We start from the raw sequence: 18,760 nt of genomic DNA, 5'->3' as shown, positions 1-18,760 counted from the left end.
ATTTTTGTATTTTATATGTGTGTGCGCTCTGTGGTCACTAAGATCTTTTAAATATTTAAAATTAGAGAGTAGAACATGTTCAACTAAATGTTTCTTATTTAATTCATTTCTCTCGTCCTCTCTCTTAGGAGTCAGTGTTTATTTTACTTGAGTTATCATATTATCATACTAGGACCAAATAATTACTCAACATTCTTTGGAACCAGATTTAATTACAGTAAAGAAAGAAGTATTTTGTGAAATAAACCTTTAAAAACCTCTAAAAGTAGTTAAAACTAGGTGTTGGTGGCACTTTTTCGGTCCTCCAAATCTAGGGTCCTGGAAATGCATTCCTGGGATTGCGGTTCTCCGACTCGGTCGGTGGCGCTGTCACAAGAAACTAGGGTCCTAGAAATGTGGTCCTTCAACTGTTTCCCTGAAATTGCGGCCTCCGGTATTGCAGACGGACAATATTGAGCACAAGCGGGTACAGCGATTCATGTTGAGGTAATTAAATTATGTCAAATTAATATAGTTTTAATATAATATAGTAACAGTTATTATTTTTTTTATTTACTTAACAGGCAAGTGGCCGCATGATAAGTGGGATAGTTATGCAGTGTAGTCTTTCACCCTGCAGAGGTTTTTTTGCAAAATAATCTGCTGACTGTACACTATCCCTCAGTTTGGGAACCACTGGAGTAGGCGATTTGCACTCTATTAGTTTTGTCTGTTACGATGATCTCTGTGTTTGATTACTAATGCCTGTGTAGTACAGCGTTGCACACAGAAGATTTAAGTACCTCAGTATGTTGAGTTGACAGTTTGGACTCTTCAGTCCAGCACAGAGCTGCTTCAGTCCTGAATCTTGCAGGTCATTGTGACTCAGGTCCAGCTCTCTCAGAGAAGAGTTTGATGACTGTAGAGCTGAAGCCATGATTTCACAGAGCTGATCAGAGAGATGACAGCCTGCCAATCTGAACATGTTCATGAAAATCAATCCATTACACATTACACACTGTATACATACAAAATTAAAAAGTATACTGTACATTGTCTCATGTTTTTAAGAGGAAAGTGTCCGCATCCCATTGTGATGTTCACAGTTATATTGTATAACGTTAATGACAACATCAAATATGGATTTACTAATGATTGATCATTGATAATGGCTAAATTATCATTATGTTTTCATTCAATAACTGTATAGATAAAGCATTCATGGTCAGAGTTACTTATTACAGTTGAAAGTGCACTTATAAAAGTGCAGGATAAAACCAAAACGAATCTGAAAGTATATATATCGTATTTACTCACACATTATTACTAACATATTAATTAATGATTGTGAAAGTCAAACCTCAGTTTGTTGAGTTGACAGTTTGGGCTCTTCAGTCCAGCACAGAGCTGCTTCAGTCCTGAATCTTGCAGGTCATTGTTACTCAGGTCCAACTCTCTCAGAGAAGAGTTTGATGACTGTAGAGCTGAAGCCATGATTTCACAGTGCTGATCAGAGAGATGACAGTCTGCCAATCTGAGCAGGATCATGAAAATCAATCCATTACACATTACACACTGTATACATACAACATTAAAAAGTATACTGTACATTGTCTCATGTTTTTAAGAGGAAAGTGTCCGCATCCCATTGTGATGTTCACAGTTTTCTTGTAAACAGTTAATGACATCAAATATGGATTTACTAATGATGGATCATTGATAATGGCTAAATTATCATTATGTTTTCATTCAATAACTGTATAGATAAAGCATTCATGGTCAGAGTTACTTATTACAGTTGAAAATGCACTTATAAAAGTGCAGGATAAAACCAAAACTAATCTGAAAGATCACACATTATTACTAACATATTAATTAATGATTGTGAAAGTCAAACCTCAGTTTGTTGAGTTGACAGTTTGGGCTCTTCAGTCCAGCACAGAGCTGCTTCAGTCCTGAATCTTGCAGGTCATTGTGACTCAGGTCCAGCTCTCTCAGAGAAGAGTTTGATGACTGTAGAGCTGAAGCCATGATTTCACAGAGCTGATCAGAGAGATGACAGTCTGCCAATCTGAACAGGATCATGAAAATCAATCCATTACATACAAACTGTATACATACAAAATTAAACTGTATACATTACATAGTCTCATGTTTTTGAGAAGTGTCTGCATCCCATTGTGATGTTCACAGTTATCTTGTATAAAGTTAATGACAACATCAAATATGGATTAACTAATGATGGATCATTGATAATGGCTACATTCAATAACTGTATAGATAAAGCATTCAAGATCAGAGTTACTAATTACAGGTGAAAGTGCACTTATAAAAGTGCAGGACTAAAAAAACATTAATCTAAAATTACTAATATATATATATATATATATATATATATATATATATATATATATATATATATATATATTTGTATTTACTCACACATTATTACGAACATATTTATTGATCATTGTGAAAGTCAAACCTCAGTATGTTGAGTTGACAGTTTGGGCTCTTCAGTCCAGCACAGAGCTGCTTCACTCCTGAATCTTGCAGGTCATTGTGACTCAGGTCCAGCTCTCTCAGAGAAGAGTTTGATGACTGTTGAGCTGAAGCCATTATTGCACAGTGAGGATCAGAGAGATGACAGCCTGCCAATCTAAACAGGATCATGAAAATTAATCCATTACATACACACTGTATGCATACAAAATTAAACTGTACATTGTCTCATGTTTTTAAGAGGAAAGTGTCCGCATCCCATTGTGATGTTCACAGTTATCTTGTATAAAGTTAATGACATCAAATATGGATTTACTAATGATGGATCATTGATAATGGCTACATACAATAACTCTATAGATAAAGCATTCAAGATCAGAGTTACTAATTACAGGTGAAAGTGCACTTATAAAAGTGCAGGACTAAAAAAACATGAATCTAAAATTACTAATATATATATATATATATATATATATATATATATATATATATATATATATATATTGTTGTATTTACTCACACATTATTACGAACATATTTATTGATCATTGTGAAAGTCAAACCTCAGTATGTTGAGTTGACAGTTTGGGCTCTTCAGTCCAGCACAGAGCTGCTTCAGTCCTGAATCTTGCAGGTCATTGTTACTCAGGTCCAGCTCTCTCAGAGAAGAGTTTGATGACTGTAGAGCTGAAGCCATGATTTCACAGAGCTGATCAGAGAGATGACAGCCTGCCAATCTGAACAGGATCATGAAAATCAATCCATTACATACACACTGTATGCATACAAAATTAAAAAGTATACTGTACATTGTCTCATGTTTTTAAGAGGAAAGTGTCCGCATCCCATTGTGATGTTCACAGTTATCTTGTATAAAGTTAATGACATCAAATATGGATTTACTAATGATGGATCATTGATAATGGCTAAATTATCATTATGTTTTCATTCAATAACTGTATAGATAAAGCATTCATGGTCAGAGTTACTTAATACAGTTGAAAGTGCACTTATAAAAGTGCAGTATAAAACCAAAACGAATCTGAAAATAATATATATATATATATATATATATATATATATATATATATATATATATATATATATATATATATATATATATATATCGTATTTACTCACACATTATTACGAACATATTTATTGATCATTGTGAAAGTCAAACCTCAGTTTGTTGAGTTGACAGTTTGGGCTCTTCAGTCCAGCACAGAGCTGCTTCACTCCTGAATCTTGCAGGTCATTGTGACTCAGGTCCAGGTCTCTCAGAGAAGAGTTTGATGACTGTAGAGCTGAAGCCATGATTTCACAGTGCGGATCAGAGAGATGACAGCCTGCCAATCTGAACAGGATCATGAGAATTAATCCATTACATACACACTGTATACATACAAAATTAAACTGTATACATTGTCTCATGTTTTTAAGAGTAAAGGGTCCACATCCCATTGTGATTTTTCACAGTTATTTTTTTATAAGGTTAATGAAAACATCAAATATGGATTAACTAATGATGGATCATTGATAATGGCTACATTATCTTTATGTTTTCACTCAATACATGTATAGATAATGAAGCATTCACGATCAGAGTTACTAATTACAGGTGAAATTGCAGTTATAGAAGTGTAGGACGAAAAAAAAAACATGAATCTATAAGTATAATATATATAGTATTTACTCACACATTATTACTAACATATTAATTAATCATTGTGAAAGTCAAACCTCAGTTTGTTGAGTTGACAGTTTGGACTCTTCAGTCCAGCACAGAGCTGCTTCAGTCCTGAATCTTGCAGGTCATTGTTACTCAGGTCCAGCTCTCTCAGAGAAGAGTTTGATGACTGTAGAGCTGAAGTTATGATTTCACAGTGCTGATCAGAGAGATGACAGTCTGCCAATCTGAACAGGATCATGAGAATCAATCTATTACATACACACTGTATACATACAAAATTAAACGGTATACAATTTTGCCAATGAACATATAAAGACATAGTGAAACTGTTCGTCTCTGTCTCCGAGCAACACACAGCGACATTTAATTTCTTAAGCCCTATTCGCATGGGATCAGTATTATCTTGGGACCTTGTATGATTTTGAAATTACCCCCCTACATCTGAATTTCGTGTGGTGGATTCGCACGGGATAAGCTAAGCCTTTGATTTTACTCGAATTTACTGACTTATCTCCCGGATGTCAAGGCTTTCAGAGTCCCGTTATATAGTCCGGTTAGATGGATTTAAAAAAAAAAGAAATTAATATAGTCTTGTGCGCTGTGTCATTTACATTTTGCCAGGTTAAAATAATATCTCAAGCTTTATGCTCGATTTATTTGTAATACATTAACCTCAAAACCTTTTCAGCTTTCACTTTCTGCAAATTGTAGTGTAGCGATATGACAGCACCCAAAATACTATCACAACACTCCAACACAGTTCCTTTCTTCTCGAAAGATGGATAAAAAGGCGCACAAGAAACAAAAACCTTGAAAAATGATATACGACCTGCCAAATACTGGCCAAATCACAGAGATGCCGATTCACACTGGACTAATATTATCAAAGGATAACCTTGGTGTTCGGTGAAATATGGTAGGTCATTTGCGGGGGAATTTTTACTTTACAAATTACAGACATGGCCGATTCGCACGGAATTAAAATCACAGACAACCTCCGCAATAATTACAAATGACTGGAGGTCACAAGGTAATACTAATCCCGTGTGAATAGGGCTTTAGTGAACGTTTTGAACTAAATGGGTGAACCATTTGGTGTGTTGAACCATTGGCCATAAGTGTGTTGGATTTGAAGCGGCGCTGTACAGAGAGAGTCTGCGAGAGTGATTCAAAAGCATAAGGAGCTGTCTGCTCTCTATAGCTCTTGCGGTACCTTGTTATCCACACCGATCGGTCGGATGGTGATGATCCACTTCAAGTTGAATAAGCCTATATGATTTAATGGACCATTCATAAAGAAAAATTTACTTCACTCCTGAATGAATCAGCCATTTGAACAAATCAAACGAATGAATAAATTACTTGGTCATTAAGACATTTACCACCACCTACTGACAGTTTTAGTTTATTATTTAGAGTATCATTTTATTAAATAAATAATTTCATTTTCCATAGTAATAATAATAAAATGAATAAAGGTATAGTTCCCCCACCCAAAATTTACAATTGGGTCAATTACTCACCCTCATGGTTCAAAAGAGTATATGTAATACATTTTATCAAACAAAATATTGCTACTTTTTGTAATTTCTGTTTGATGCTTTACACAACAATGACTTTATCTTTTGGGAGTAATTTCTCAGCCAAATTTGATGTGCGAATAATTTATGATCAATTACATTAATTAATCACCACATCATGTAATTAGATAAAATTAATCGCTTACCAGCCCTGCTTAAAAGTAATATTTTATTAACATTACATACATTTATATATTTATACATAACTTAATTGTGGAAAAAGCCTTATTAGTTGAATATTATCATTTCATCAATAAGTGTTTTTTACATAGTCCACTATAATTTAGAGCTTAAGATCTTTGCCCGAACACGATGGGACCTGATCGAACCCAACGGGTTCGGGCTTAATTTATATCATTCTACTCAGGCTCGGGCTTGCTCGGTAAATGAGCGGTCATGTGATCAGCAGAAGAAAGATGCAAAAACGTATGATGAGTATTTGAAATGGAGGCTTCCCTCTGGCGATCACGTTTTGGTCGCACCAGCAACTAAAGCAGAGTCTGAGGAGTGGAAAAGGCTTGACCATGTTTATAATGAGAACAATGAGCCAGTGGGTTATATTGCTGGACGCACCATCAGTGAGCGCAGGAACGCGTTGAAGACATCTACAGTGGATTCAATCATTTCCCTCCACAAAAACATGTAGGCCTAGACTAATCTTGGTGAGTAAAGGTTTTTCAAATGATAACTAAATATTAATTGAGTCTTAAATGCATAATGTAGACAGAATAGGCTATATAGGCTAGTGTTGGCATTATTTTTTTTATTAAATGTCAGCTGCTATGGCGAAGCAAATCCGGCAGAGCCTTTATCTTAATTAAATTCGTTATTGCCAAATACCCATCTTAATTTAGAATTTATCTTAATTTAATTTGTTAAGAAATACTTGATTTTTATTGGTGCGTTGGCCTATTTATGTGCTAAATGAGCCTATACCTAGGGCTATTTAGAGTGCTGAGATGTTACGATGTTACAGAGGACTTATTTCATTTCTTTGTTCAAACTTCCAAGTGGTCTATTACGTTAGTCATGTATAAATTATATTAAAACATGTATAAATGGCTCATTCTTGACAAAAGGCAAAAGAGCAGTGTGCGTACGTACATTTGAATAATGTCGGGCTGTAAATGGGTTTGGGCTTTTAAAAAGGTGTCAGTCAAAATTTACTTGTTGGGCTCGGGTCCTGTCGGGCCTAACTTTTAAGGCCCGATTACAGCTCTACTATAGTTATATTCATATTATTATTAGATTTTAACACTCACAGAGCTTTTCTGCAGTTTCTCACAGCAGGTAGCAGTCTCCATCGACCCTCTTTTGATTTGATATTGTACTTTTTAAGGTCTAACTCATCCAGCACCTCCTCTGACATCAGGATCATGTTTGCCAAAGTTGAACATTGTGCAAGAGTAAGACTTTTACTTTTTGCTTCAGACTTTAAAAGCACCTGCACTTCTTCAACAAGAGAATTATCTTTCATCTCAGTCAAGCAGTGTAACAGATTCATCCATCTTTCTGGACTGACATTGTCTTTTTGACCTTGTTTGAGGTTTTGGATTATTTTCTTGATGCTCTCTGGGTTGTTCTCTGTGTGTATCAGCACATCCTGTAAGAGTCTCTGATTGGACTCCAGTGAGATGCCATGAAGAAATCGAAGGAAAAGATCCAGGTGTCCATTTGTACTCTCCAAGGCTTTATTCATTGCTCCCTCCAGAAACACATCCAGAGAAACATCCTCACACTGAGTTCTGGACTTTCCTGTCAGAAACATTTTCAGAACCTCACTGTTTTTGTGTAAATAGCGGTAAAACGCATACAGTGCTGGAAAAAACTGTTGAAAGCTCAGATGAACAAAGCTGTAAACCTTAAGTGAGACGCCATGAAGAAATCGGAGGAAAAGGTCCAGGTGTCCATTTTTACTCTCCAAGGCTTTATTCGTTGCTCCCTCCAGAAACACATCCAGAGAAACCTTCAGGAACATTTTCAGAACCTCACTGTTTTTGTGTAAATAGCAGTAAAACACATACAGTGCTGCAAAAAACTCCTGAAAGCTCAGATGTACAAAACTGTAAACCTTCCTCTGATAAATCACAGATTCCTCTCTAAAGATCTCAGTGCAGATCCCAGAATACACTGAGGCGTCAGTGACGTCTATGCCGCTCTCTCTCAGGTCCTCCTCATAAAACATCACATTGCCCTTCATCAGCTGATTGAAAGCCAGTTCAGCAAGTTTCACAATCACGTCTCTGTTGGACTGCAGGAGTTTCTCTGGATGTCTCTCTTCATACTTCTGGTTCCTCATCTTTGTTTGAATGAGCAGGAAGTAGATGTACATTTCAGTCAGAGTTTGAGGGATTTCTGCATTGAGATCTTGTTTCAGGATGTTTTGAAGCACAATGGCTGAGATCCAGCAGAAGACGGGTATGTGACACATGATGTGGAGGCTTCTTGCTCTTCTGATGTGTGAGATGATTCTGCTGGCTTGATGCTCGTCACTGATTCTCTTCCTGAAATATTCCTCCTTCTGAGGATCATTGAATCCCTGAATCTCTGTCACACAGTTGATGTAGTTGGAGGGGATCTGATTGGCTGCTGCTGGTCTGGTGGTGATCCAGATGAGAGCAGAAGGAAGCAGATCTCCTCTCAGGAGGTTTGACATCAACAGACCCACTGATGAAATCTCAGTCACATCAGAAACTTTCTGACTGTCTGAAAACATCAGTGAAATTCTGCTTTCATCCAGACCATCAAAGATGAACACAACTTTACATTCATCATAAATCTTTGAGTCCAGATACTGAAGTTCAGGATGAAAGTCAAGCAGAAGTCTGTGAAGACTGTACTGATGATCTTTTATCAAGTTAATTTCTCTAAATGTAAGAACAAACATGAAATCTACATCCTGATTGGCTTTTCCCTCGGCCCAGTCCAGAATGAATTTCTGCACAGAGACGGTTTTTCCAATTCCAGCGATGCCTTTAGTAAGAACAGTCTTTATTGTGTCTTTCTTCTCTCTTCTCTTCTCCTCATCTCCTGGTTCTGGTAAAGGATTAAAGATGTCATTGCAGTTGATTGGAGTGTCTTGGAGTGTCCTGTAACTTTTCTCCATCTGTAGCACTTCATGTTCTTCATTCACTCCTTCACTCTCTCCCTGTATGATGTACAGCTGTGTGTAAATCCTGTTCAGGAGGGTTTGATTCTCTTGTAGTTTAACTCCCTCAAATAAGCTCTCATACTTGCTCTTCATGCTGGTTTTGTGCAGGTCTTTGACTCTCTGCAGATCATTAAGAAGTGGTTGGTGAGGATGGAGCAGCACGTCTGTTTCTGTGTCATGATGACTGAAGTGGTTCTGATAGCAGGAGGATATGCCGGTTTGTGAGGACACATGTCTGATCTGGTCAGCTCTCCAATCACTGTAAACACACCAAAACAAACAACCTGTATATTTAAAGGATTCTGTCAATGTGACATTAAAACATCTAACCCATGTGACATATGTGAAATAATTCCTGTGTAAACAGACATCTAATAAAGAAATATCACAGAAGCATACAACACTCGAGGTGTAACAAGAGTGAAAGGAGCACAGAAGCTGCATGTATGCAGAGCAGAAACCACAACACTAGTTTCCCACAACACTATTTCTAACTCATTCCCCCGGTTTCACAGACAAGGCTTAATCTAGCTTCTTTAGAACAAAAATGTAATGAAAAAGCACTATACAATTAAAGTTGAATTACATTTCTAACTGGTATTAAGGGCCATTTTGGTGATCCAATCACAAGGGGTCAGTGCTAAAAACAGGTGGAAAAGCAATTTAAAACATTTTGCTATGAGATCACTGAAACCACACATGGAGGTGGTCAAAACACATGAACACATCACATGTAAATAATATCCATCCTGAATGTGTCACTGACAGCAATAAAGCACCACCTGTTCACAACCAACTCATTTAACATTCTGAATTATAATCAAAATCACAGATCCTTTCCTCAATCTTTTCATTCACCTCTTTTTCCGTTCACTAATAGTGACATTATCAGCTTTATGATCATACTTACTTAACAGGGTGCAAGGGCACTGAACTCTTACTGAACAAGTGTGGGTTGCTATTCATTAGCAGATTAGACTGAGAAACATTAGATTAGACTGAGAAAAAGACAGAAAAAGAAAAATACATTTTAGACTTTTCTCTGAAGATCATCTATCTGCTCAAGTAAATTAACATTGATCAACACTGCTTTTAGAGCAGTGTTTGAATCATATTAGGGTTGTGCCGATAGACGATAGTATCAACCATAGTCAGAGATATCGACATAAGCAGATTTCTCTGTCGATAGTCGAGAAGATATTAGGCTCATTCTCCTATTAATGTATTAGATTATAATAATAATAGTAATTTTTTATTTTTATTAGGCGGCCTATTATAATTCAGTTATCAAACTGCCGGGTATTTCACTTCAGCACCGCGTTTCACACACACACACACACACTCACACACACACACACACACACCGCATGCGCAATAGAGGATTAGAGTGACTTTGACTCAGATAACTCGTTAAATCCATGAAATGAAAGAGATAGAAAATGAGGAGTTGGTGTCTCACACATTTAATCTTTTCATACATGAGAGATTAACTCTTTATTGGCGTTACAAATAAAGTAGAGAAAAAATATTAATTGTGACATATGTGAAATAATTCCTGTGTAAACAGACATCTAACAAAGAAATGTCAGAAAGAATGTATTTTGCCCCGCCCCCAAACATATGATTTGACTATCAGTCGAATATCGGGAAGATTAGAAAATTCTCATTCAACAATTTATATCCTTAGTCAGGGAGACCCCTAATATATAAATTAAAATTCTTTAGCATTATTATGGTCCCATTTTGTGTGGAATGGTATATCAGATTGTAGCAAGCACAAGATGGTAGTGCCACATTTTTTACTAAATGACAGTATGATGCACAAAGTAAATATTCTTACTTGTGATACAAAAGCTGAAGTCAGCCACTGATGATAAGGCTGACATTAAAACATTGGTGGTATTGTTATTAAGTTGTACTGAGATACTGGTGATTGTACCTTACAAAATGAAGCTATCATGACCACAAAAGTCCCTCTTACCTGCTATTATACCTTAAAATCTCTTTTCCTGAGCATCTGTCAGGACTCCTGATACATTAAAGCCATATTTCTATCTCAGTGTAGCAAGCTTGTGAGATCTATTAGCTCAGAATTATTCTGACCCCTTATAAAATGAAAGTTTATGAATTTAATGTATATGTTTAAAGGGATTCTAAGGGATTCTGAGCTTAGTGGCCAGAAACAATTTATATTGATAGTCCAAATTTAGACATTTTATTTTACAAAGTAACTTTACAACTACATGTCAACTTGTTCTACAAACACTAACCCATGTCTGTGGAGCTTTTCAAACAGCTACATTTTGATACAACTTCTACAGTTACTAAAGTCACCTCACTCTGACCTTTAAACCACATTACTGGGAAGATAGTTAAGAACATTTGTTAGTGGATAAACATTTTTATATACCTTAATATTTCTCTCTTTTTTACAGTGATTCACTAATTTCTGCATTTCAGAGAATGTTTCTTTCATGAATGATTCATGTTATAATTTCACATTGCAGCAGTGAATAATACTCACACAGGGTCAGAGGTCACAGCAGGTCCATCACTGAGAACAGCAGGAATAATCATGTTGTTACTCTTCATAGACACAGAGCTGAATCCTGAAGACCCTGCTCTCGGAGCGTCAGCATCACTGAGATCAGGAGGGATCATTTTCGTGGAGTTGTTACTCTTCATAGACACGCAGCTGAATCCTGAAGACGATGTTCTCGGAGCGTCAGCATCACTGAGATCAGGAGGGATCATTTTCATGGAGTTGTTACTCTTCATAGACACGCAGCTGAATCCTGAAGACGATGTTCTCGGAGCGTCAGCATCACTGAGATCAGGAGGGATCATTTTCATGGAGTTGTTACTCTTCATAGACACGCAGCTGAATCCTGAAGACGATGTTCTCGGAGCGTCAGCATCACTGAGATCAGGAGGGATCATTTTCGTGGAGTTGTTACTCTTCATAGACACAGAGCTGAATCCTGAAGACGATGTTCTCGGAGCGTCAGCATCACTGAGATCAGGAGGGATCATTTTCGTGGAGTTGTTACTCTTCATAGACACACAGCTGAATCCTGGAGACACTGTTCTCTGAGCGTCAACTGGAGCCTCCTGGTCTCTCTCATCACACACACTCATTTCACAAGCTGAGTAAATCTTTTCTTCCTTGATGTGAAACATGATTTCAGGTCTGTATGTAGAAAACAGAGAACATAATGGATTTTGACATGCTGAAGTAAATACATTTAACTAGATTTTACCCAATCTGTAAATACAACATTTAATATACAGCAGACTGTCTGTATGTGCAATTTCATCCCAACAAAGAAAATTTCAAAAGTAAAAAAAAAAAAAAAAAAAAAACAAACAAACAAAAAAAAAAAAACATAAACCCACAGACTTTGAGTTTTGCATGATAAACGTATTTATTATCTCTTTACTGGTAAATCTCTTAATGGTAATTTACTAGTAAATACAGTAGATGTGAAAGGGGCTAGCAAATGTACAAGCAAACTAGTTTTGCCAACAATGGTAAGAAATTATTTTTGCAATTTTCTAAACTAATATTAGTTTAGATTGTTAATTTAGACCACATTTCAAAGTAGGTATTAAAAAAATAAATAAAGACAATATTAAGTGTTTCACAAACAAGTTTCATGAGGAGAAAGTGCAGATAATTAACATGGCCAATTCATCATCAGTAATCACATCCATCTATCCAATCAGCACAAGAGAGAATCCCTATAAATAATCAAAACAGTCCTACCTTTGTTATTCTAGTCTTTCAGCATTCAGTTCACTCTGTTTGCCATTTTATCACAGACCCAATTTTCTGTCCAATGAAGATATTTATACCAGGGATTTTTTTTTTTTTTTCAGATTTGCTGCAATTTGCCAGCCACATGATCACTCCTACCCCGCCAAACATGGCTGTCGAGCACCAAGCAAACCTCATTTTGGTCGAATTTCTAATTTTAATCTTTGTTAAAAACATTTTTATTGCATGAAATTTCAGTTGCATTCATTTGAATTTTTTTTTTTTTTTACTTGCATCCACCACTAGGTGTCAATGCAATCTACAAATGAGAGACCGTTTACTCCAAGAGGGTCTTGCTGCAGACTTGCACTTTCACTCTTAAGCCCTATTCGGACGGGACTAGTTTTACAGGAGGTCGTTAGAGAAATCTGCGTTTCACAGACGTACTTGGTGATTTTAATCCCGTCCGAATCTGCCACGTCTGTGTTTTTCTCACACAACCTCTGTGATAATTCCAGAGCAAATTAACTACTGTTTTTCAGCAAACTCAGTGATCGTCTGAGAAAACTAATCCCGTCCGAATGCGAATGTCTGTGATTGCCGGTGATATTTTATTTCAGAACGCGTTTCCTTGTGTGTTTTGGCCAACGTGAATTACCGTAGATGCTCTTACCACACGGATGTTTGGTATATTTACTCATGTATTTACTTAGCGGCAAATAAATAATAATAAAAAAATAATTCAAATAATAAAATCAAGAGCAAGATCGCGTAAACTGTTAATACCGGCTATTGTAATATCAGCATCGGGTAAGATTACTCACGTTCATTTTTGTACTCCGTTACATAATGTTTTAATTACATTTAATAAAAAAAAAAGGAAAACAAGTTTAACTAAAGGAACCACACATTAACATGGTTTTGCTATACTAGCCATTTAGTATTTATTGTGTAATAATACTAAGGCAATCATTCTGAATGAATGCAATGCACGCATACAGAGCGCGTGATCTGTGTCGCCAGATGCACAAATCAGATCCTCCCACCTCTGTAATAAACACGGAGATACTAGTCCCGTCCGAATTGGTACATGAAAATAACAGACGTCAGGTGGTAAGAATCGAAACTCAAACGTAGTTTAGAAAACTAGTCCCGTCCGAATAGTGCTTTAGACTTGCACTCTCAGACACTTGCACTTCCGCTAGTGACATCACTTGCAGTCTTTATTTTTTATTTTGTAGATTTTTCTATTTGTTTGTTCAAAAATTTCTTTTTGTTTGAATTTCCCACCATTTTATAACAGTAGCCAGGTGGTGAAGACAAGAAAAAAATAAACTAAATACCAATGTCACTTACAATCGGTACTTGCACTCTCCGCTACCTGTGACGTCACTTGCAATCGACACAAATCATGCATGTTGCCAATGGAGACGAGACGCTGTGGTAGTGATTAAACGATTAAACCTATTTAGTACTATAACGTACAGGGTCCTGCAAGAAAAAGACAAGACCGGCAAATCCGTGGCCAGAACACCAGAATATGAACGTTTGCGCAAAGTCTCTCGCTAAGCGTTTTCCTCCCGTAAAAACACATAAACACTTAGCACGGCTTAATGTATTAATATGCTATTAAAATATCAAATTAAATATACAGTTCATTATTTTAATGAATATGTATATAGTATTTTCCTCACATACCGCAAAATCTGGCATAATGGACTAAGATGATAAAGGCCAAACTCAATATGCTTCTCTATATTATTAAAATACATAACTAATATGTACTACAGGCACGCAGGTGAGCCCAAAATAAACGCAACATGCAAAGTTTCGCATTAAGCATTTTTTCATATAGAATAATCTGTCTACAACTTGTTTATATCACTGTCTTTGTCCATTAAGATACATTATGTGTTTTATTTATAATGATTTTCTATAGGAATAAAACGTTTAATGTACAATTTAACACACTGCGTTATGTCCTCGTCTGCTTGCCTGTACGGAGCTGATCCTTTTAAAATCACTTAATGCATTTCATAATGCACATTCATATTTGCTGGTCTGTATATATGTTGAGGACAAAGTTTGCGCATTGTGTTCATAGCCAGCTGCTTGCCTTGTAGTAGCCTACATTAAATAATAACTATATATCGAATTTGGTCTTTTAATTGAACTTAATGTATCTTAATACATTATGCCATGTTAAGTGTTTGTTTTTTCTACTGGAGGAAAACGCTTAACAAAAAAAGACTTCGTGCATTGCGTTCATATTTTTATATTCAGATTTGTCGGTCTTGTCTTCTTCTTTCAGGACCCTGTACATTATAGTAGTAAGCCTACTAATTTAGGTTTAATCATTTAATCACCACCACAGCTTCTTGTCTCCAATTTGTGTTGATTGCGAGTGACGTCACAGGTAGCAGAGAGTGCAAGTAGTGATTGCAAGTGACATTGTAATTTAGTTCCTTCACCACCTGGCTGCTGTTGTAAAATGTTGAGAGATTCAAACTAAAAGTTATCAATAAATAGAGCAAAATAAAAAAATAAAGACTGCAAGTGACGTCACTAGCGGAAGTGGAAGTGTCTGAGACTGCAAGTGAAAGTCTGCAGCCAGACCCTTCTCGTTTACTTTGCTTTCTTGGATTGTCACTTTTGTGAAAAAAATTCTGTTTGATTAGAGAGACAACTGTTCATTGAATCGATTGTAAAATTTATTTTGCATGTCTAAATACATTTTATATGGGAAATAACACCAAATATAGGTAAATCCACGGACAATAGGCAGGACGAATGTAAAGATTAAATATATTGGTAAAGACCAATATGTCTGATGATTTATTGGCTTGAAGTTACGTGCACAATGACAAACAGGAGTGCACCATTCTCCAAAATCAATAAACAGAGTGGACTGTCATAACAATGCAAAAATTTACTGCAGTCTTCAACATGGCTGTGTTTACAATTAGAAATGTCAACAACAACAACAAAAATTGCATACGTAGACGATTCTAGCCCAAATCTGTATCTGTATGCATGAGACCAGCAGAATTCACATTTCTGTTGTAAAAAGAGAAACATTGTGCAAAAGTATTATTTGCTGTTACGCGTGTGTGTCAGAAGCTGCAGTTGCTGTGTGATGCGTGTTCAAAAAAAAAAAAAAAAAAATGGACGCGCTCCGAGAGAAGGCCATTAAAATAAATTTACTATTTTTGTTTCCGAAACATGTATTGGGTGTTACAATCGATTTGTGCAATAGATTTTCGATCATAAAGTGACAGTCGACACGGTCACGGTTAGACTAGATGGGAGAAGGGATGGGAAAAGATGTGGGCACAGTGTTTCCAGAACCCCGTGCCAAGTTAAAGTGGTGTTGAGCTGTTTTAATGACTTTTTTTGATGTATTATAGTGCCCGAACCCATATGACTTTGAACAGTGACTGCAAACATTTTGTTTACTGCAGCCACAGCCATCATTACCAAGCGAGAACCGTTGACTCTGACAGTGAATGAGAGGAGACGAAGCGAACACACAGGCCATAGTGTGACATCCGTGTAAACATAGATGACGTCACAGGTTTTTATTTAAAAGAAAGAACTTAGACTTCATTTGTATGTAGACCTAGGCAATTTATATATTTACAATACTTACTAAAAATAATTAATATTATTGTATTGCTTTTGTATTAGTTGTTTGAAGAGTAAAAAAAAATTGGTTGGACTTAAAGCAAATTTACAACCGGCAAGTCGGTGGGACCAAAAAAATAAATAATGATAATAATAAAAATTGAGTCAGTCCTAAATTTACAGGGTCAGTCGGGTTACAGCAAACAAGAATATTCTTAAGGATGGCATCATGCATCTAACCATGCTCTTGATGTTAAGAGCTGTTCAGAGTAAAACTGGCAACTCTCCGCAATGAGTTGTAGGACAGAGCAAGTGTAAATATATTTTTCTAATCTATATTTCCATCTCATTATACCACTGGTTTAGGTTTTTTTTTTATTTAAATTTTTTCTCATATAAATTATTTGTAAATAGAACAGACACTAACTGTGACTACACCGGACGCGAGAGTTGTCGTGCCATGCCCCACTGCACTAAAAGTCTGTCTAAACTTGATGACACCATACTTAAATGCAAATCATTTGAACATAGCGTCAGTACACTTAGTCATAAATAGAACGAGGCATCAATTTACTGATGGGGATCGTGTCGAATCACACCGCATCCAGTGTGGACAACATTTAATAATCTCTCCACTCCGTGCCCACTGATACTAGTATATATAGTCTATCAACTTGATCTGGATCAAGTGCGGCTCTCTTTTTATTTACCATGTTCCCGGCGGTGGAGGACACATGTTCGGAGCGCACAAACGTGCCTGGCTACTAGCTATTATTCGCTTGATTTGGTCATGGGCCTACGCTATAATACATATAGAGTGCCCTCTACTGGATAAGATGGCAAAGATAAAATAAAAAACAAACGGTCTAAGACTGTAAAAAATGCGCTACACATGGTATTTTAAAAACAGGATATTTTATTTGTAGTTCAATTACGGATATTTCACGTCATGTTTGAATGCATATTCGAATATTGAATAAAAAGTGACAGCCCTAAAGTGAACAGTCAGTAATAATATAGGAACAAAAAAAAAAAAATAGCAATATCATAAATACAACTAAACAAAATTTCAGGTACATAAACTGTAATTAAAAGATTAAAAACACTGCATAGTTTTCTTTTTATGAATAATATAAAGATTCAAGTCATTAAATATATTCACTCAAGTTCAGTGAATGATTTTCTTTCGTTCTTGGATTAACATAAATGATTAGGCTGATGTCTCTTTACAATTTTTGCCCGTTGCTTGAACACTATAGACCCATGCTTAGACTAAAGTAACACAACTTGAAGCTTTTGTTACCATACCTCAAACACATGTACCCATACCTTAAACACAAGCGCTGCTTTGCACTCTATTCTTATTAAAACCATGACTTATTTTCATGGAAAGTCGGAGAGAATATTAGATGCGTTGTTGGTGGTTAAATTATTGCCAACAAAACATGTTTTTAACATCAACAGCCAAAAAATTGAACGGCATTATGAAGGCTACCGGAAAGTGAAGCACGGGCATAATCTTTTTTTTCTTTACTCCGTGGCAGAATGATGATGTCTTTTTATTATCATTTACATTCAGCCGCATACAAGTGTGTGCTCAGTCTACTGCATTCACCGTAAAATTATATATATATATATATATATATATATATATATATATATATATATATATATATATATATATATATATATATATATATATAAAATTATATATATATATATATATATATATATATATATATATATATATATATATATATATATATATATATATTTATAAGCTCATACTCTGTGTTTAGGGAGCGGCTGTACTGACTATAATAATATAAATGTGTGTGGTGTGTCCTAATGACGCAGTATGTAATGCATGAGACTGCGGCCCAGCGGAAACGAGGTTGAGAACCACAGGTTTACTAGGACTATATCAAACATTTATTTGATTTACAAAACATTCGCATTTCATCCACACATTATATCAAATAAGACCAACAATAACATAAATAACAAACTATGCTTCAAAAACTATTAGTTCAAGCATCGTATGACGTGTTAGTTTACTTGAAGTAAAAATCTGCTCGTGTTTGATAAAACTGTAAAGTGTTTGAGTTCGTCTGAGGTCTGTTTAGACAGAAATGCTACGTAATGATATTACAATTTTGAAACTTTTTAACAAACTTACCGTGACCTGCGAAGACATTTTGTTCTCGAATCTTCTAAAATGGAGTCTAGTGGACCGTTACTTCTGCTTTCGGTTTCACTGAAGAGACACTTGTGTTCAGATTAAACAAGAGCTCCGCCCAAAACTGAGCTGAACTATAGGCTTCATGTTCTGCACTCAGGAGCATCTGGAGTGACACTTAAACATGAAGTGAAGGAAACCTTTACTTCAAATAAACACATCAGTTTTTAATCTGACAGATAAACTGCAGGCCAGAGCAGAGGTGAAATAGTAAAATTTTTCAGAAAAACGTCAT

The 18,760-nt window shown here is 36.0% G+C and overlaps 1 protein-coding gene across 1 annotated transcript in view; it reads right to left on the bottom strand.

Annotated features, from left to right (window-relative positions):
* Nucleotides 1-18,760, bottom strand: part of LOC113047539 (uncharacterized) — a 402,993-nt gene that overhangs the window by 18,018 nt on the left and 366,215 nt on the right. Inside the window, 7 exon segments of the mRNA XM_026208903.1 lie at nucleotides 783-956; nucleotides 1,340-1,513; nucleotides 1,877-2,050; nucleotides 2,465-2,638; nucleotides 3,045-3,218; nucleotides 3,665-3,838; nucleotides 4,225-4,398. Of these exon segments, the coding sequence (XP_026064688.1) occupies nucleotides 783-956; nucleotides 1,340-1,513; nucleotides 1,877-2,050; nucleotides 2,465-2,638; nucleotides 3,045-3,218; nucleotides 3,665-3,838; nucleotides 4,225-4,398 (1,218 nt within the window).

This window comes from Carassius auratus, chromosome 28 (genome assembly GCF_003368295.1).
Source record: "Carassius auratus strain Wakin chromosome 28, ASM336829v1, whole genome shotgun sequence".
Taxonomy (NCBI): domain Eukaryota; kingdom Metazoa; phylum Chordata; class Actinopteri; order Cypriniformes; family Cyprinidae; genus Carassius; species Carassius auratus.
This window is presented reverse-complemented; position numbering and strand designations above follow the sequence as displayed.